The sequence below is a fragment of the Pseudogymnoascus verrucosus genome (assembly GCF_001662655.1).
Source record: "Pseudogymnoascus verrucosus strain UAMH 10579 unplaced genomic scaffold scaffold_68, whole genome shotgun sequence".
NCBI classification, from domain to species: Eukaryota; Fungi; Ascomycota; class Leotiomycetes; order Thelebolales; family Thelebolaceae; genus Pseudogymnoascus; species Pseudogymnoascus verrucosus.
The window spans coordinates 46,780-65,220 of NW_017263719.1; the positions used below are offsets into that span (position 1 = coordinate 46,780).

An 18,441-nucleotide genomic window follows, 5' to 3' on the forward strand; every position below is an offset into this window, starting at 1 on the left:
GGATGCGTCTGAAAGTGCCGGGACGTCAGTCACACGTGGAGATTTAGACTAGCTGGCCATACCGATTGGAGATTGGATGGAGGAGGGGGGCCGGCCAACCATAGGACACCATAAGACAAAAAACCGAAAATAAAATAAGGAAGTCAGGCATATGTATAAAAGTAGCATTTATCCAAGTTTGAGTTGCAGTAGGGATGGGAGTAGGGGTAATGGAGAGTTAGTAGGGATAGTAGGGATATAGGGATAGTAGGGATAGGAGGGATAGCACGTACGTAGGGATAGATATCAAGCGAGAGATACTGGGTACTGGGTAGCTGTTAGTTAGTTAGTGCTATAGTAGCGCTGGAGTGGTAATTACTACTTTAGACCACTTGTAATATGCTTCAGTATAGCACTAGAGCTAGAGGTTTGAATATCATGTGCGGGTTCACGTCATGTCAATCATACTCTACTCTTAGTTAATTTCTAGTACGCAACCACTGCTCGTTTATAGCGCCCCCTCACCGTTCTATGGGTACCGACAACGACCACCTCACCCACCACGCCCACACCCACGCCCACGCCCACCACGCCGACTAAGACTGTATTGACAGGAAAAAAAGCACTGCCCCAGATAAGAACCCACTACCCACATGCTGCATGTCACTGTAGTGACTACTAACGACTACAAACCGTCAATGTACCACGCTATTCAATATTGCGTACTTTACGCCTGACCACTATAGTATTCCCCTCTGTGATGTTCAACTTGTATACAGACGCAGATATACAATGGTACTGCACCTGTACAATAAAACCACAGTACTCACACGCTTCTGTACATACATGCATTGGCACGTTGGCACGTTGGCGGCCGCTCACTGCTGCAGTATCGACGGAAAAAGCCACACTTAAAACCACCCAAAACTACCCAAAACCACCCAAACGATCCCCCCCTCTCCCCCCTCCCCCCCACCAGCCAACCACTACCAAATCCCACCAAATGCCTATGAACTTTCCCCTCATGTCCTCTCCCCTCAATGTCTCTCAACCGTTACTCTTCAGGTAGACATGCCCTTAGACCTTAGACCTTAGACCCAGCCCCAATACAGACCTAGGCCCCATACAACAAAGCCCATTCAGACAAGCCCATAGGGAAAAGTCCATTGGAATAGGGAAAAAAAGAGACAAGCCCATACATGCTTCCAACCCATAGACCCAGCCCCCCCAGAGTACTACCACTTAACCACTTCTGCATAAGGTAATCTCATCTCTTTTACCACTGACAAGCATTGGAGCTAGTCGTTCATCTCCTAGTCCATAGGGTGGATTCAATCTTGTGGCGCAAGACTAAAAGGCCCGTCGACCTGTGGACGTAGGCTCGATTCACAGCACTACCACTCTGCCATGCATATCACAGCAATTTCTTCCTCCACCTTTGCCACCACCGCCTCCATGATCCCATCCATCCCAAAAAATCCACTCGAGTAATGCCTGGCATCATGGCTTAGACGTGACACCTCTTGACCCCGCCCAATGATAGGTCAAACCTCGGGAGGCGGCTCTCTGGCGCTCTCTGGTCTGTGATATTATTATCATGTACACCCTGCCCTTTTGTTCGCTCCTGGAATTTCTTTCCCCACGAGACCTGTCTCTTCGCTACAGTCCCTCCATAACCCCAATCCCCCTGCGACGTCGTCCGGGGAAAAAGTCTCGCTATTGCGACCCGTATCCGTGGGCTGAAGGCTAAACCGAAACAAAGGGCTCAGTTGTGACGCCCCGCTCGTGCAATCTGTCGCCAGAGACGCCATCCAACAGGCGACAATAGCGAAAACTGCGAGTCTGTCGAGATCAAAGCAAAGCTGCCACCTACAGCTTTTTTGCTTTTTGACACTCATTGTGGTGGCGCCGAATCCCCGCGCTTCCTCGTTCTCGAGCGCCTCAGTCTATTGAGAGTGCTAATATCACAGCGAAGGCCTCTCACAACGATAGCCCCGCTCTCACATTCCTGGCGAAATCGTTCCATAGGGCGACTCGAAGCGAAATCAGACAACAACAACAAGCATACTGCGCCAGCCACGACTTGTCTTACTACTCCACAGGCGTATCCAGCGCAGCTCACAGGCTGGATCAGGAGCCACGTTATAAACCGCGCCTACCTGCTGCACCTGCCCGTCCATTTCAATAATACAGCCCTGACAGAAGCACGTTAAATAACAATGCGAACTGGACTTCTTATGACCCGTGCATAGTTGACCGTGGGGGGGATCAAAGCATAGGCGCCAACTCAGCTGGACGACGACGACGATAACTGCGGTTCCCGTTGCTCCGATCTTTAGTGAATGGGACATGAGCTCATCAAGCCAAAACTGTACTCTGGTTAACAATCCGCGCATCGCCTCAGCCGACGAGCGCTGGCCAAAACTCAAATATCATGTCGTACCAATACCCACCTCCACCAAGTTCCGGCGCGGATTATAAACTCTCACCACGTTCGATTGGCACCTTCCAAATACCACCTACAATACCCCCAGAGCTATCGCAACAAGTGCTAGATAGCAACCTATTCTCTCAAGAACTCGATCAGCATGCGCCCGACCAAGGAGGAAAAGTAAAGCGGTCATCGTCAACCTCCAACATCCACGATCAAGCGATAGCCGATGCAGCCTTGGCGGCATCGGCCGAGAAGAGGAGAAATAAGCTGGGATACCATAGAACTTCTGTTGCTTGTGGTTAGCACCTATTTTTCTTCTGTCTTATTAAACTTCTCCTCATAGGCCCACGGATTCGCTGACACTCCATAGGACACTGCCGTCGAAGAAAGATCAGATGCATTCTTGCGCCAGGAGACCTCCAAAATCGATGCGCCAATTGCATCAGACTGAAGAAGGAATGCAACTTCTACCCTGTTGACCAACCGCCGCAGCAGCCCGAATCAAAGGGCCAGCGTGGCGCACCCGGCGGCAGAGGAGTCGGCGGGGCTTCTTCTTCGTCATCCCCTACAGATCAGATGGGCCGTAATTCAGAAACACAGAATGGACTGTCATATCCAAATAATATGGCCATGCCTCCTTATCTCGGCTCTTCGGATCTAAAAAGGCTAAAAGACGATGGTTTCCCACCTGAAAATAGAGGTCTGTATTCCCAAACTTACCCATATGACTCCGATGGCCTCGGTCCTGACTCTTATAGGCCTTGTCTTCGGAGCGCAAAATGAATACCAACCTAATTCGGCGGCTTGGATGCAATCCAAACCACCACCTTCATCGAGACCCGTGGCCGATGCCTCCGGTTACTGGCGCGTTAATTCCCAAGAATCTTTGGCCCCAGCATTCCCAATGTACTCTCAACCTTTGAATCAACCTCAGCATCAGAATTGGTCGCCAGGTGCGGTGGAACCTGGACCCCGAGAAGAGCTCAACTGGGTGGTACCCCAGCGTTCCGTGTCTTTTGGGCACCTCGAGAACATGCCCCAGGCACCCTATATGCACGGGATCCCATCGGGTGATCCAAATTCGATTGCAGTATCAGGCCCAACCATCGGATCCTCTCACATCTCCGATCCTCGGCAGCAACCGCCATCCTCAGCACCGCAGCCTTGGTCGGTTCCGCAGTACGGTTATATGAAAACTTCAGCTGCGCCAACCGCTGAGGGGTTCAATAGCTGGTTTCCAAATAATTCCAACATGCCACTCAATCCCCAGGGCGGTGGCGACAATATGCCTTATGATTCAGTATATTACAACGACACAGCGCAAGCCGGGCGCCCACAGTAGCAAGGCTCCCAACTACATACGGCGGAGAATGATAACGAAGACATTGAAAGTAGAACATGCGGTAGAACGAGCTGGAGGTCGGGGATAATGAGCAATGGGTCAGTGATGAGAACGACGTAGGCCCGTGTGGGCGTTGTTAAATGTCGGTGTGAGACTCAAGGTCTTGGGATATTATTCCCAACGAAATCACCATTTTTGACTCCGAATAACACCGTGCCAATGCAAATGCTTCCCGTAGATCTTTATTTCACATGGATTAATGACCAACACACTAATTAATGGCTAAAGGGAAGCTTAGCGTAATCAGTCGGCAGGCTCCCTTTGTTATTCGCTGCAGAGTAGGATCCGCGACTTCCTTGTCGTGATTCTCATACAGTAGTTTTGGGGATAGTGTCCCGTATTAACGTTGTGGCCTTAAATATAAGGCTCCGTAATTATAGTCCTTATCTACAATCAATCCCACCTGTGATAGCTTCACATCAATGGCTTAGCCTCGTTTGCGCCATTTCAGGAACTTTCAACTTAGTTGAATCCCCAACGACACCATGTTCCATGTGAGCAGAATTATCCCTCCAACGGATCTCTGTTCCTTTGACTAATGTACCATAGCCACATCCCGAAGACACTTACCACCTCCGATTACATCGGGCCCGCTCGGTCATCCTCACCACGCAAGAGTAACTCTCCCATGCCGGTTAACTCTGTGCTCTCCTTTCTAATTATCCTCTCAGGCTCGTCGAAATCCGCGCTGCTCAACGCACCTTTGAGGGCGCCTACATCCGCACAGCTGTCTCACAGTTTACATTCGCCCTCGTTGTCCTCAAGATCTTCACAGCCGAATTCTACAGCGTCGGCGCCCTCTTCGCCATCTATGGCATGGCGGTGGTGCTTGTCAGCGCCTATCGGCGCTGGGTCGGAAACAGGCAGTTCTTCAGTGAAATAGGGGATGATGGAGTGAATAAGAAGAAGTTCAGGACGAGTGGGGAGGTGGTGGTTATCTTGACGGCGCTGAGTATGGGTGCTTATGCGAGCTTGTTGGCGCTGACTTTGAGGCTGCATCCGTAGCTGGATGGCTGGGGGTTCTACGAGTTTACGAATAGCGCAGAGATATCTGGGTTTGCGAGCGGGAATTAGTATTGTTAACTTGTTGCGGGAGTTTGGATTTTGGCGTTGACTGGGTAGGTATGGATATCTTGCCCTGGGAAGCAGGACGGAGTATCATGTCACATTGAATATGGTTTCACGAATCAGGAACGACGATGTCAATCAGTTCAATATTTAAACATTAATATATTTGATATTATTTATTTCTGTGCTGTTTGAATTGCACGTCTGATGAACAAAGAACTGGTATTACCATCACAGTTCCATTGTAGTTGTCATCCCGGAATTGGATTCCGCATATTGAACCACCAAGCTTCAAAACTCAGGTTTTTCTGAGTGGACTTTGTGCCATGAAAGTAACAGTGCCTAAAACGATTGATTAGCAATAATTCAGAATCGTTGTTTGTAGTTTTGAATTAGGTTTTGTTTGATGCAAGTTCAGTAAGTACCTAGTTATCCACATAATTGTTCCAGAACAGGTCTGTGATAATATAAATATTTCTCATCATGTTGCTTTTGTCTCGCGACAAAAAAAAAATCGTGCTTGGGCAGAATATTAGAGAAAATAAAAAGTAGCTTACCATATGTATAGACCTGTCGTGATGTTCATCTGGAATAGATCAGTAGGCCAGCCCACAAACACCTTTGACAGATGTCGAAATCAATGGTTGAGCCATTGGATTGGTGGAATGAATGACGAAAAGAGGAAGGTTGCGAGGCTTCAGAAGGGGTCTTTTGAGATCAAGCTCCATTGGAGCATTCATTCTCTTCCTATATTGGTGATACCTGGGTATCGTTCATCACCAGCCCATAGTATCAGGAAGATGGAAGAAAGTTGAGTGGAAAATATTTGCTACTTCTTTTAACGACGACTAGCGTGCCAAGACATCATCGTCTCGGCTCTGGACGCGGTTGTTTCCTCAGGTCGTCTGGGCGACTCGCGCAACCTCGATAGCAACCTTGATTTCACCAACGAAACCTTCTTTATTCCCACAACACCCAAGTTGGGACCCAATCGCAGCTTCTATTCAAGTTAAATACCAGCGGAGGATCGAGCCATCACGAACGATGGCTGACTTTCACTTTGGAGGAACTGAGGAAGAGAGCGCCGAGATAACGAAGCTCAATAACGAAGTCGTAAGTAGATCAACTACCTTGGAAGCTGTGCGATACAGAAGCTAACATATGCGCCGACAATACAGCTCGAGGATACAGATAACTTTGAAAACTGGGAGAAGCTTGTCCGAGCTGCTGAGTCTTTGGAAGGCGGCTTAAATCGCAACTCGAGTCCTCAAGCAATTACCACCGTCCGAGATGTCTACGACCGCTTCCTCCTGAAGTTTCCATTACTCTTTGGGTATTGGAAGAAATATGCGGATCTCGAGTTTTTAATCGCAGGCACCGAAGCCGCAGAAATGGTAAATAATGCTCCGAATTATAAAGGACGAGCCCGCTAACATACAGCAAGGTCTTTGAGCGAGGTGTCGCGAGCATCACAAACTCGGTAGACTTGTGGACAGACTATTGCTCCTTCAAGGTTGAGACGAGCCACGTTCCTGATGTCACCAGAGAGTAAGTATACATGGATGCTTTCCTTCCCATAACACAAGCAAGTATACATGAATGGTCCCCTTCCCATAACACACGCATCAGCAGCGATGCCATCACACATTCCACACGGGCTTGAAAGGATCATCCTTTTCACAGACGGTGAGAGTGCCTAAAATATCCATCGTGTGATATCATTCTCACGCTCCGGACCAGGAAATCTCTTTCCTGCCATTATTATTCGCTTCCAAGTCGTATCACCTTGCACATCATCTTTTTACCAGCTTCGGGATTTTGGGGATACAGAGTCGAGCACAGCATCCCTTTCCGTATTTGATGTCCCTACCACCTTCTTTGCACCCTGATTCCCCCCCTTGGGAGACTCCGCTAACATCGTTTCACAGGTTGTTTGAGCGAGGTGCCTCATGTGTTGGCTTAGACTTTCTGGCACATCCATTTTGGGATAAATACCTGGAATTTGAGGACCGCTGGGAGGCACATGACAAGATATTTGCCATTCTAAGCAGAGTGGTCCATATTCCTATGCATCAATATGCGAGGTATTTTGAGAAGTTCCGTCAACTCGCCCATACTCGCCCTGTTTCCGAGCTGTTACCGGCAGATGTTCTCGCAAAGTACAGCGAGGAAATCATGACGGAAGCGTCAAATTATCCTTCAGCGCCGAAGGGGGAGCTCGAGGTCGAAAGGGAGCTTCGCGCCAAGATCGATAACGACCATATGGCGATTTTCACGAACACGCAAACTGAGACAACGAAGCGTTGGACATATGAGTCCGAAGTTAAGCGCCCTTACTTCCATGTGACTGAGCTCGATGTGCATCAATTAGTCAACTGGCGAAAGTACCTTGATTTCGAGGAGGCGGAAGGAAACTATGTTAGAGCCCAATTCCTCTATGAGCGATGCTTGGTTACCTGCGCGTTCTATGATGAATTCTGGTTTAGATATGCTAGATGGATGCTTGCGCAGGATGGGAAGGAGGAGGAAGTTCGCAACATCTACCAGCGTGCGAGCACCCTTTATGTCCCCATCAGCAGACCGGGGATCAGGCTTCAATACGCATACTTCGAAGAATCGGCTGGGCGGCCAGATGTATCTCAGGAAATCCACGAAGCGATTCTAATGAGACTCCCTGGAAATGTGGAGACTATCGTTTCTTGGGCGAACTTGCAGAGGAGGCAGTCTGGTCTTGAGGCGGCTATTGAGGTTTATAAGAACCAGATTGATTCGCCTTCCATCGACATACATTCCAAGGCCGCCTTGGTTGTCGACTGGGCATTCCTTTTGTGGAAGATCAACGGCTCAGTTACCGACGCACGACAGGTTTTCGAGACCAACGCACAGTGGTATCCCAGCAGCCGCCAATTTTGGGAGAAATACCTACAGTTTGAGCTAGAGCAACCCACGAGCACAGCTTCAGAGAGTGAACAGTACACCAGGATCAAGCAGGTGTTTGATGATATAAGGAGAAAGGCGCGTTTGACCACTGCTACCGTCAAGGATTTGAGCCATTACTATATGGAATACCTTCAGCAGCGAGGGACAAGGGACGCAATGAAGGAGTTCCTACAAGTTGACCGCGAGATCAATGGGTAAGTTCAGTACCACAGCATGCTTTAGAGATGTTCTAACTCGGTCATAGTCCCGTGTCCGTTCGGTCGTCGGGGGATGGCGGGAAGCCCGCGGTTCAAGAGAATGACCAGGACAGCCAAGATCCGAAGGGTGATGCGTCGTATAGCAAGTACTACCGATTGCCAGAACTTGTTGCCAGTTCGCAGGTAAGAATGCACTGAATAATTAACTGAGATGCCCTTGTTAACCTGGATAGGCTACTGCTCAGTTGGCACCTTTCCATTGATCGACTGTTTAGATTACGGTTGATAGCAACGTCTGGAGGAAGTAGATTACCATGTTGCCCCGTCCTCCTTGCGCCTTCTCGTGGTTTCCAGTTTGTATGACTATAATCTAGATAGCGGCAGCTTCAGCGATGATGTAAGAAATGGATGTTAGAATAGTGGAACTTTGTTCACTGGTTTTGAAGGCCTTTATATCTCGCTCAATTCAATCCAAGCAACGAGCCTTGCAACTTATATATGACTTTCGGATTATTATTCGTGCTTCGTGATCTAGGTTTTCATTAACTATATATCCATCACTGGATTATCAGGGTGACTACCAGGTTAATTATTTCAGGATGTGGTTTTTAATAAATTTAAATATATATACAAATTCCGATCAATTAACTGAGTACTATTACCTCTAGTCGTGTTGGGCCACAATGCACGTATATATCTATAGTATAGGCCCCTGTAACAAGTGACTGGTACGAGTATTTGTATTTCCGAAGTTCCTTACCTTCGAGAGGGGAAGATCCATACTTGAGGCTGTATGAGATATGAATAGCAATTCCCCACTTCGTGTTGGAGTTGCTGGTAGGGTGCATTGACGTAGGCGCTACTACCGGCATTCTCCGTTTGTGTTTATGTGGTTGGGACGAGACTCCCCTCTAGAGTACTGACACAATATACCACACAACGCGCTCTACGCCATGTCAAAGACCATACAGATAAGCTCCCCGGCACAGTTTGCTGGCCTGCTGAAAAGCTCAGCGGTCGTGGTTGCCGATTGTAAGTTTCCATTCCTTGGCCTCTGAACCCCATGGCGGGGTAATTTCTAAGCAGTAGCATGGCGACCAGGCACCATTCGAGACCACGATACTGACACCCAGTAGTTTACGCGGACTGGTGCGGACCTTGTAAACAGGTTGCGCCTATATACGAAAAGCTCTCAGAGTCCCTGTCCCAGCCAAACCGCGTCACCTTCGTGAAAATCAACACAGATACCCAGAAGGAGGTTGCGGCGCAGTACAACGTCTCAGCGTGAGCCAACCCACGATACCGACTATACACACACACACTGACGCGGAATTTAGACTGCCAACGTTTATGGTATTCAAGCAAGGGAAGCCAGTCGAGAAAGTTCAAGGAGCAGACGTACAGAAGCTGCAGCGCGTAGTCCGAGACCTTGCGAATATGGCGACCGACGCCTCCGGCCCTTCGAATTCAGGCAGCGGAAGCTCGTGGCGCAAGATCGAACTGCCAAAGGGATATGGAGATGTTACGGATCAGGTTGAGATTAAAGGGCTTGAGCTTCTCAACTCGGATGGGGAGTTTGGAACTGTTAGGACCCTGCTGGAGACTGGCAAGCCTACCGCTCTCAACAGCAATGGGAAAGAGAAGGCTGATACCAAGGACTGGGTCGAGAGTGATACTGATGAGCAGCTGATGCTTTTCATGCCATTCCAGGCGAATTTGAAAATCCACAGCGTTCAGGTTCGTGCCTGCCTACTAGTTACTGGAACCGTACTAACCGGCCGATAGATCACCTCGCTGCCACCCGCGAACCCAGACAACGACGACGAAATCCCCATGAGACCCAAGACCCTACACTTCTACACCAACAAATCGCACATCCTCGGTTTCGACGAAGCAGAGGGCATCCCGGCGACCCAAGTCGTAGTCCTCGAGGAGAAGGACTGGGACTCCACCGGCACCGCGAACGTAGTCCTGAGATTCGTCAAGTTCCAGAACGTGACCAGCTTAGTCGTGTTTGTGGTTGATGGCGACGGGTCCAGCGAGCGCGTCAGGGTCGATAGGATCGCACTTATTGGGGAGACGGGGGATAAGAGGGAACTTGGGAAGTTGGAGAAGATTGGAGATGAGCAGGGGGAGTGATGGGAAGGAAGGGTAGGGTCTTCGGTTCAGGAAGGAACTAGATCTTCATAACGCTTCACACGAATAAAAATAGACCGGCGTTCGTCGAGAGTATTGATTTTACACCAGCGGGTGCCGAGTCCTTCAGACAGTACCATCGATTGAAATTAACATTCAATCGATATATTCACTCAAACGCTCCACTGAGCCGCACACAAGAGAGCAACAGTCGATATTTTCAAGTGAACCCATAATCTCATTCTTCACCACACTACACCCCCCCTCTACTCTCTCTACTCTCAAATCCCCTCTACAATCCAAACTAATGGAAAGAAAAAAATATGTGATGTCCAGTCAACTCGTCAAACCCTAGCCCGTCCCCCGCATGCCCCGAAAGACGAAATGCGGGCGAGAATCAGCGTCGGGTCGCAGTGAGCGAGTAACCGTATTTTGCAATTGGGTCTGTTCTGTGACCGTCTTGACGCTCGAAGCAACATCATCGAAGAACCTTGGCAGGCTACTGGATGTTTTGAGCAACACGGAGAATAGACGGTCGCCGCACGAAGAGGGAAAGAGGTTCGAGGTTGGCGGTTGCTTATATACCGTTGAGAAATTTTCTAGCGAGCCGCTAGTTGGGTTAGCGCGGTGGTGGGTTCGGATGCTCGCCGTGCGACCTTCAACCCTTGTATTAGCGCCTGCAATACCAGCTGATAGCTATACTGTCCACATATAACAGATTCACATATAAACTTGATCGTAATAATTTACGTTTCAGGAAATTGATCGATGCGAGAAATATTAATGTAATAACATTTGAGGCTTTGGCTAAACGAAAGCATTGCGGTCGGAATTGGTCATTATCAAGATGCCCCTTTTCCACCAACCGGTCTGAAGAGCACTCTAGATATACAAATCCACAAAAGAATAATACAGGCAAATGTGTGCTTATAGAGTCGATTGATAAGTCAACACCGGGCCAGAATACTAGCTCCTGTAGTGGCCCGTTTGTGCGGATAAGCCTACTCAACGACGAGCCCTCCCACAACTAAACATCTTTGCCTTGATGTCTTCTAACCAGCCACCAACTGTAGTCTTCAATTTATGAGATGGTCCAGTAGGGTCAAGTTCAGACTCGTCATCCATCTCAGAAAAATCAGGGACTTGGAACTGATCCCATGCGTCTCCTGTCCTCCACGGGGCGCTGACGGAGGCTTGTCTGCTTCTTGTTCCGGGATGTTGGTTGTACTGTTCTGCCCGTAGACTTGGTATATTATCCTGCAGATGACTGGACCCCTCCAACTGAGAACCATAATCACTGAAGCAGCTTTGGATTCCTCCCGGCTGTACATCAGCTGGAATGACTGCTGCATCATGTGGGGGTTGTCGGGCTCTTTGGGAGGTTGCTGGACTCCGTCTATCTTGAGATGGCTCTCGAGATACGAGAGGGTACGGTGACGAAGGAATACCAACGAACGCACTAGACCTCGGAAGAATTTGGGGATAGGGGCCGTTCATTATAGCCTCTGCACCGGATGTCTGCTCTGGATTACTCGAAATAACCGCGAGCCCGGTTTCACCTAGTTCTCCAACGCTAGTTGCCTCTGGCGCTTTGATCTCCTCATACTCGTCCTTTGGTCGAAAATGGCGACTGACCTGACGAAATAAACTTGCGAACCTTGCGGGCGGTGTAAACAAATCCTCGGGGCTTAATACTTCCGGGCCTCCCAAATCTGCCTGAACTGCAGCCTCTCTGTTGATCCTCACCGTCCCTAAAGACGATACTGATGCTCTTGCAACCTTCAGTTTGAGCTTTGGTGCTGAATTGACAGGTTTGCGAAGACTTCCAGTGAGTTGGACATCCCGCCGGCGCTCATCCAATGGATAGATCCCATCCAAATCCCGTCGCCGAGTAACTGGAGGAGAGGCTTTCGCTCGAACAGTAGAAGCTCGCGTCTTTAGTCTAAACTTCGAGAAGAAATGTTGTGTTGTTGGCCCTACCTGCGTCTCAGAATCATTCATTGTCAGAGGGTCCAAATATTGCTGGCCTGGGTGAATTGGAATCGGAGACACAACACCGACTGTGCCAAAATCGTCGTGGCCTCCAGAAGGCGGGGCTTTGTTACAAGGTCCAGCCTGGTCCAAATACCCCCCCGAATTCCCATGCTGGTTGCTTTTTCCAGAAGCTTGAGTGAACGTGAATTCACTTGGAACCACCAGGCTGCCATCGCTCCTGTACTTTCTGGCTGGGAATTCCGTCCGGCTATGCTTGAAGGAGTGTTTATAACGCTGAAGAGGCATTGAGCTGCTCTTGTCATCCGACGACTCGACATAATTTTGACTCGGTGCATCAAATGAGAAATATCGTGACTGGGTTGAAGACATTGAAACCTCTGGTATTATATCCGGCTGTGTTGAAGATGTCGAGTTGGGCCTTGCTCGGAAATACGGACTTGACTTGTCGCGTTTGTTCTGTGCTGATACCGAGCGTTGAAGAATAGGGGTAGTTGCTCTTGTCTCGAGACCTTGTGGAGCTTGTGTTGGCGTTACCGGATCTAACTTATTTCCAGATCTCTCGTCGCTGTCTGTCTTATCTGCCCCTGATACCTCACGGCTGAGAGGCTTCCTTTTAATATCGTGAATCGCAGCGCCTTGGCTGCTTGTCGGCAAGCTGGAGTCGGTATAAGTGCGAATGCGGCCGCCAGGAGGGCTAAACAATTGCTGCAAACGTGGAGATACGGCATAAGATGAACTATCACTAAAGGTAGGTTCATCAACCACTTCTTTGGGTTGGCTTTCTGGCTCGGTATAACTGAGAGGCCCATCTCGAACAAGGTTTCTCGACTTGGAAATTTCCGTGCTGGTGCTCGTTTCGATGCTTTGTGATGGGGTTTGATTGGGCCTTGTGATTCCCACGTTGTGTTTAAAGGCAGGTGATTTGGTTGATTCCGGCAACGACCTGTGGTGTTTTGCATTTTCTGGCACTGACTCCGAGTCATCTTGTAGTAGTAGCTTGCCACCGCCAACATATGAAATATCAGCAGGCTGGCTCCTTAGACTCTTTGTACCTTCATGTGGCGATAAGAGTTGTTCATTTGCGAGGAAACCACGCCCCTTTAAATCAGTCATAGCCAGATATGACCAGTCCGAGCTTAGCTCCCGATCTTCGTGGATCGTTTTTTCAACAAGAAAAGATGGTGGCGAAATGCCCTCCAATTCTTCTGGGGCATGATCCCCTTCCCTGGCTTCATTGAAGTCTTCCGTATAATCGTAATATAAAGGGGAAGGGCGACGCGCTTTATTTTGGATTGGGACAGAAGCTGCTGTGCGACTGGGTAAATGAGAATAGCTACTGGAAGCCACACCCACGTTAGCCGTTGATGGCGATTCTGGTGTATCGATATGATTCGAGCATTCGCCGGGTGCATCATCTCGTTGGATCACTGGCATGCGGTTGAAACCGTGTGGCGAAAGACCCTGCCCAGAGGCCATAGGTGTGGATCTGTTTACATTCGAGCGAAGTGATAAGGGGCGCAGTGATACATTTTGGCAGTTCGGACTGCCGGGTTCTCTTTGAATCTCAACTCGGCGTCTGTAATCGACTGCCCCCCCATCAGTCAGTGCGGGTGAACTGGGCCGAAAGCCAGGCCTTTTTAGCCTAGCTGGGTACTGGAATGAAGATCGTGGCCGCTGTGCATCATTTTGGTCGATCTGGCCGCTGAGGCTAGTGGAAGAATGAGGGTTTGCAAGCCTATATCCCGAGAATGAAGAAACGGTCATCGAGTATGAACGTCTGTCTTGATCTTCCAAGATCTTCGAGCTTTCAGAGGATTTCTGACTCGAGTTTTCGTATAACGACGCAACCTCTGACGTGGCATCTCTGCCGTATGAAGGTAGTCGACTTCTGTCATCAATAGTGGAAGGCAAACTGAACACCCGGGGTCCATGGTATGGGAGTTGAGGTTCCGCACGGCGGTAGTTGCTGCCGTTGCTCCTTGTTCTGCCCGCCGTCCTGGTAATAGCAGGATGGCGAGGAAGTCTAGATGGTTTGATGGAGAAAATCCCAATGTCACCAGTCTCGGTAGTATTCTTCAGCATGCTATTCAGCCCCGAGGGAATGAGGAGGGGGTCATTATTTTCCATGGCGAGGTTGTATGGGCGATGGGCTTCATGTCCTGCCTTTGAGCCAGGCTGATTCCGGCGAGACTCATTGAGGAGCTTCTGGGTAGCAGATCGCTGCTCTGCTGAAGTTGTTTCGTCCATTTTGGCCCTCTGCAAGTCTGCATCTGGTAGTAGGAGGGCCTTTGTGGAAGTTTCGATGGAAGGTGTCGAGATAAAGCCGACGAGTTCACATATGGAGAGGTCTATGTTTGGGCCTATCCGACGACATAGGAGATAAAATGTAGAAATGCAGAAATATCAAACCGGTACCTTTTGAGTAGTGAAATAAAAACCGACCTGACGGCCTGTGTACTAGCGTTCACAGAGATAGACGCAATGAAAGCGGGAAGAAAGGAGAAAGAGAAAGAGAGAAGGGGAGGTGAACAGTATTCTAGGTTGCCGTTGGATTCCCAAAGAATTGAAGTAAGGAAGGTGCTACTCATTGAAGTCTAATTCTGTTCTGGTTGGAGAAGGAGGTGGGCTTCTTGGGAGGAAAAGAGCATCACTTCACACCACTTCACACCTCCAACTGCTCTGCTGAGAATTTGTTGTTGCATCTTTAAAGCACAGCATACACCTCTTGACACATGAGAGCACAGGAGATATCTCATAAAGTGTCTGAATATGTCTGCTTCTGTTTGAGCAAGAGTGAGTGAGTGCCACCACCTAGTCAGGTGATAAGATGTGGGGTAACTACGTGGGCACTCGTTCAGTACGGGCCAGTATCCGTACCGTGTGGATAATAAGCTGAGGGCAAGGGAGCCAAGGAGGAGCGAAGGAAGGAGGGAATGACAGCGGTATGGAAGAATTACAGTTCATGCCGTCCAGCAGGTGGATCTGTAGTGAGGAGATCTGTCCTCGGACAAAGTTAATATACGGTGGCTGAACTGAAATAGACGCCAATGCACATAGCCTTTCAGCCGACAGTGCACCGGCTCATGAAGGCGCATGGGATATACAATTTTGGGTGTAAGTTGAGTTACTTTGCATGCTGGGGAGTGTATGGTATACGGCGGGAAGCAGACCATTGTGCCGTATTACAGTTGTGTGTATATGGATTGTATGGAGTATGAGTGTGGGGGAAATGGCAAGCTGGCAGATCGAGCCGTCGACCGTCGACCGTCGATCAATCGGCTGTGACCCATGTAGTGGACAGAGCTCAGTGGATGGATGGTGACTGTCATCCTGGACTGAGGCTGAGGCTGAGGATCATACTACTTGACTCTAAGGATAGATATAGAAGAAGAGTACACTGTGTTCGTTCGATTGGACGCGGTGCCATAGAATGAATGGACGTTGATGAGATTCTTTTGCCTCGAACCGGCCAGAGTGTATTGTCGTACAATTCCAATTCGCATAGTAGGAGTCACACAGGAGATAAAGTAGTGTATGTATGTATGTGCATATCTGTACCTCCTCCGCACTCCTCCGCACCAGATTACTCGTAGTGCCTGGGTTGAGTAATCTAGCCGCCGTATAGTATTTACTATAGTAAGTACTACTAGTATGTAGAGTAGTAGGACCCTTTCTCCGCGACGACGGCGCGACGATGTGGTTGGTATAGTTACTACTAGTATTATTACTGCTACTAGAGCATATGTGTACTGAGTAAGTGTGGTATGTAGGCGGGCGGTTGTGGTAGATGTGTACCGCGTCGTCGACTGTGTACTCTCCAAGTGCCATTCCCCAAGAATCCCCTAGGGTTCTCCCCCTGGTATGGTGGGAATGGTACCAATAACATACTTCCCTCTATAAACTATATTCTATACACCGGACTGTCTACGAGTAAGACAATAAGAACAATCCATCCCGTCGCGCCTTCTCCTCCGCCTCCTCCGCCTCTGCCGAATCCCTGCTTTTAGACTGATTTAAGGTAAGGCTACTGTGGTCTACTGTGGTAGGTAAGGTACCGCCCAGTGTATATGTATGTACAAAGTGACAAACGTGCACACCTTCACACACACCGTACACACCGTACACACACATAGCTCCAAAAGACACGCTGTTCTTAGGTTTCTAAGCACTTAGCGAGTTCCGCCTCCATACCCAGATAAAGACAGCCACATCTCCACCTCTCACCGAATCTTACAATTCAACAATCACATTCTCTTCTTTATTTGTCTTGGTCAAAAGCAAGTTTGCATAGCTTGCAATTGGGTTCACAGCTAAGTCGAGAAGAAGACGACTATCAATACCCAACAGGTAAGCATCTCTGCCCCTCTATATACATCCATTTGGCGGTACTCCCGCTATCACCGACCCCCCAGTCCCGCCACCTTCCCAAGCTTCCTATTTCTCCACGTTGAACCATTGCTAATTCTCGTTCCCACTAGATTATCAATAGAACGACCGCCCACAATGTTCAACTTCAAGAACGTGGCCTTCGGCCTCATCGGCGCTGCTGCCATTGCCTCGGCGTCTGATGTCCACGACCTCAAGACCGACACCTTCCCGGCTTTCATTGCCGAGAACCCGCTTGTGCTTGCTGAGTTCTTTGCACCATGGTGCGGACACTGCAAGGCTCTTGCACCAGAGTACGAGGAGGCCGCTACCTCCTTGAAGGAGAAGGATATCAAGCTGGTCAAGGTTGACTGCACAGAGGAGGCTGAGCTCTGCCAGTCCTACGGTGTTGAGGGTTACCCAACCCTCAAGGTCTTCCGCGGACCAGAGAGCGTTGCCCCATACTCTGGCCCTCGCAAGGCTGATGCGTAAGTCATTCTCATAAACACCCTGGCAGAAATGCATACTAATTGCCATCTTAGGATCACATCTTACATGATCAAGCAATCCCTACCAGCTGTGTCTGCTCTGGACACCGAGACTCTTGAGGAGTTCAAGACCGCCGATAAGGTTGTCGTTGTTGCGTACGTTGATGCCGAGGACAAGGCGTCTGCCGAGATCTTCACCGCTATTGCGGAGGCTCAGCGTGACAGCTTCCTCTTCGGTACCACCTCTGATGCCGCCCTGGCCAAGGCCGAGGGTGTCACCGCCCCAGCCGTTGTCGTCTACAAGAAGTTCGACGAGGGCAAGAACACCTACACCGAGAAGTTCGTATCCGAGGACATTGATACTTTCATCAAGACCTCCGCCACCCCCCTTGTTGGTGAGGTCGGCCCAGAGACCTACGCCGGCTACATGGAGGCCAAGATCCCCCTTGCCTACATCTTCGCCGAGACCCCTGAGGAGCGCACTGAGCTCGCTGAGCTCCTGAAGCCCCTTGCCGAGCAGTACAAGGGTGTCGTTAACTTCGCCACCATTGACGCCAAGTCCTTCGGTGCCCACGCCGGTAACCTCAACCTGAAGGTTGACTCTTTCCCCGCATTCGCCATCCAGGAGGTCGCCAAGAACCAGAAGTTCCCCTTCGACCAGGAGAAGACCATCACCCTCGCCGATATCACCACCTTCGTCAAGAGCTTCGTCGATGGCAAGCTTGAGCCAAGCATCAAGTCTGAGCCCATCCCTGAGGTCCAGGAGGGTGTCACCGTTGTCGTTGCCCTGAACTACGATGAGGTTGTCATCAACAACGAGAAGGATGTTCTCCTTGAGTTCTACGCCCCATGGTGCGGTCACTGCAAGTCATTGGCTCCCAAGTACGATGAGCTTGCCGCCCTCTACGCCGCCGATGCCGATGTTTCCTCCAAGGTCACCATCGCCAAGGTTGATGCCACTGCCAACGACGTTCCCGATGAGATCCAGGGCTTCCCTACCATCAAGCTCTTCCCCGCCGGCTCCAAGGATGCCCCAATCACCTACTCTGGAGCCCGTACCCTTGAGGACCTTGTTAAGTTTGTCGCCGAGAACGGCAAGTACAAGGCTTCCGTCGTTATCCCAGAGCCAGTTGAGGAGGTTAAGGAGGCTGCCGAGGAGGCTGCTGAGGAGGCTGCTGAGGTTGTTGAGGAGGCCACTGAGGCCGTGAAGAGCAAGGCCGCCGAGGCAACTGAGGCCGTCAAGGAGGCTGCTGAGGAGCACGATGAGTTGTAAGCGTGATGGGGAATGAATCTTTTTAATACCTGTAATGTACATATGCCTTACGCTCGCGTGTGAACTTTGGATTTGAGACGAAAGTATGATCTGCTACAAAAATTGCAACGAAATAAATTATACCTTGACACTATTTTGTGGAAACCAACACAGGTGGAACTGTA

General features: G+C 49.6%; 6 protein-coding genes across 6 annotated transcripts; 5 read left to right on the top strand and 1 right to left on the bottom strand.

Moving 5' to 3' along the window:
* Positions 1–1,215: 1,215 nt before the first annotated feature.
* VE01_10076 (uncharacterized protein) lies at positions 1,216–4,217 on the top strand. Its single transcript, XM_018279483.2, has 3 exons — positions 1,216–2,711; positions 2,784–3,113; positions 3,172–4,217. The coding sequence occupies exons 1-3, from the start codon at positions 2,414–2,416 to the stop codon at positions 3,753–3,755; spliced, it is 1,212 nt and encodes a 403-aa protein (XP_018125845.1). The 5' UTR covers positions 1,216–2,413; the 3' UTR covers positions 3,756–4,217.
* VE01_10077 (uncharacterized protein) lies at positions 4,218–5,061 on the top strand. The gene is made up of 3 exons (XM_018279484.2): positions 4,218–4,309; positions 4,365–4,432; positions 4,487–5,061. The coding sequence occupies exons 1-3, from the start codon at positions 4,301–4,303 to the stop codon at positions 4,818–4,820; spliced, it is 411 nt and encodes a 136-aa protein (XP_018125844.1). The 5' UTR covers positions 4,218–4,300; the 3' UTR covers positions 4,821–5,061.
* A 743-nt stretch (positions 5,062–5,804) lies between these two features.
* On the top strand, positions 5,805–8,620 carry VE01_10078 (uncharacterized protein). The gene is made up of 6 exons (XM_018279485.2): positions 5,805–5,996; positions 6,062–6,277; positions 6,328–6,431; positions 6,812–8,017; positions 8,068–8,203; positions 8,254–8,620. Exons 1-6 carry the CDS (start codon positions 5,928–5,930, stop codon positions 8,281–8,283), a joined length of 1,761 nt encoding a protein of 586 aa, XP_018125841.1. The 5' UTR covers positions 5,805–5,927; the 3' UTR covers positions 8,284–8,620.
* Positions 8,621–8,929: 309 nt separating this feature from the next.
* On the top strand, positions 8,930–10,366 carry VE01_10079 (uncharacterized protein). The gene is made up of 4 exons (XM_018279486.2): positions 8,930–9,052; positions 9,157–9,304; positions 9,358–9,757; positions 9,806–10,366. The coding sequence occupies exons 1-4, from the start codon at positions 8,974–8,976 to the stop codon at positions 10,157–10,159; spliced, it is 981 nt and encodes a 326-aa protein (XP_018125840.1). The 5' UTR covers positions 8,930–8,973; the 3' UTR covers positions 10,160–10,366.
* A 453-nt stretch (positions 10,367–10,819) lies between these two features.
* VE01_10080 (uncharacterized protein) lies at positions 10,820–15,126 on the bottom strand. Its single transcript, XM_018279487.2, has one exon. The coding sequence runs from the start codon at positions 14,396–14,398 to the stop codon at positions 11,162–11,164; it is 3,237 nt and encodes a 1,078-aa protein (XP_018125867.1). The 5' UTR covers positions 14,399–15,126; the 3' UTR covers positions 10,820–11,161.
* Positions 15,127–16,394: 1,268 nt separating this feature from the next.
* Positions 16,395–18,406, top strand: PDI1 (protein disulfide-isomerase precursor). Its single transcript, XM_018279488.2, has 3 exons — positions 16,395–16,498; positions 16,630–17,004; positions 17,059–18,406. The coding sequence occupies exons 2-3, from the start codon at positions 16,655–16,657 to the stop codon at positions 18,275–18,277; spliced, it is 1,569 nt and encodes a 522-aa protein (XP_018125868.1). The 5' UTR covers positions 16,395–16,498; positions 16,630–16,654; the 3' UTR covers positions 18,278–18,406.
* Positions 18,407–18,441: the final 35 nt, after the last annotated feature.

What these genes read in the sequence shown, in the direction of transcription:
- VE01_10080 (XM_018279487.2), bottom strand. Translation starts at nt 14,398, where the DNA reads ATGGACGAAACAACTTCAGCAGAGCAGCGATCTGCTACCCAGAAGCTC.
- PDI1 (XM_018279488.2), top strand. Translation starts at nt 16,655, where the DNA reads ATGTTCAACTTCAAGAACGTGGCCTTCGGCCTCATCGGCGCTGCTGCC. An exon ending in GGCCCTCGCAAGGCTGATGC is followed by an intron (nt 17,005 to 17,058) that starts GTAAGTCATTCT and finishes TTGCCATCTTAG; the next exon opens with GATCACATCTTACATGATCA.
- VE01_10079 (XM_018279486.2), top strand. Translation starts at nt 8,974, where the DNA reads ATGTCAAAGACCATACAGATAAGCTCCCCGGCACAGTTTGCTGGCCTG. An exon ending in GCGCAGTACAACGTCTCAGC is followed by an intron (nt 9,305 to 9,357) that starts GTGAGCCAACCC and finishes CGCGGAATTTAG; the next exon opens with ACTGCCAACGTTTATGGTAT. An exon ending in TGAAAATCCACAGCGTTCAG is followed by an intron (nt 9,758 to 9,805) that starts GTTCGTGCCTGC and finishes ACCGGCCGATAG; the next exon opens with ATCACCTCGCTGCCACCCGC.
- VE01_10077 (XM_018279484.2), top strand. An exon ending in GTCATCCTCACCACGCAAGA is followed by an intron (nt 4,433 to 4,486) that starts GTAACTCTCCCA and finishes TTATCCTCTCAG; the next exon opens with GCTCGTCGAAATCCGCGCTG.
- VE01_10078 (XM_018279485.2), top strand. Translation starts at nt 5,928, where the DNA reads ATGGCTGACTTTCACTTTGGAGGAACTGAGGAAGAGAGCGCCGAGATA. An exon ending in CGAAGCTCAATAACGAAGTC is followed by an intron (nt 5,997 to 6,061) that starts GTAAGTAGATCA and finishes CCGACAATACAG; the next exon opens with CTCGAGGATACAGATAACTT. An exon ending in AACTTGTTGCCAGTTCGCAG is followed by an intron (nt 8,204 to 8,253) that starts GTAAGAATGCAC and finishes TAACCTGGATAG; the next exon opens with GCTACTGCTCAGTTGGCACC.
- VE01_10076 (XM_018279483.2), top strand. Translation starts at nt 2,414, where the DNA reads ATGTCGTACCAATACCCACCTCCACCAAGTTCCGGCGCGGATTATAAA. An exon ending in TAGAACTTCTGTTGCTTGTG is followed by an intron (nt 2,712 to 2,783) that starts GTTAGCACCTAT and finishes GACACTCCATAG; the next exon opens with GACACTGCCGTCGAAGAAAG. An exon ending in TTTCCCACCTGAAAATAGAG is followed by an intron (nt 3,114 to 3,171) that starts GTCTGTATTCCC and finishes TGACTCTTATAG; the next exon opens with GCCTTGTCTTCGGAGCGCAA.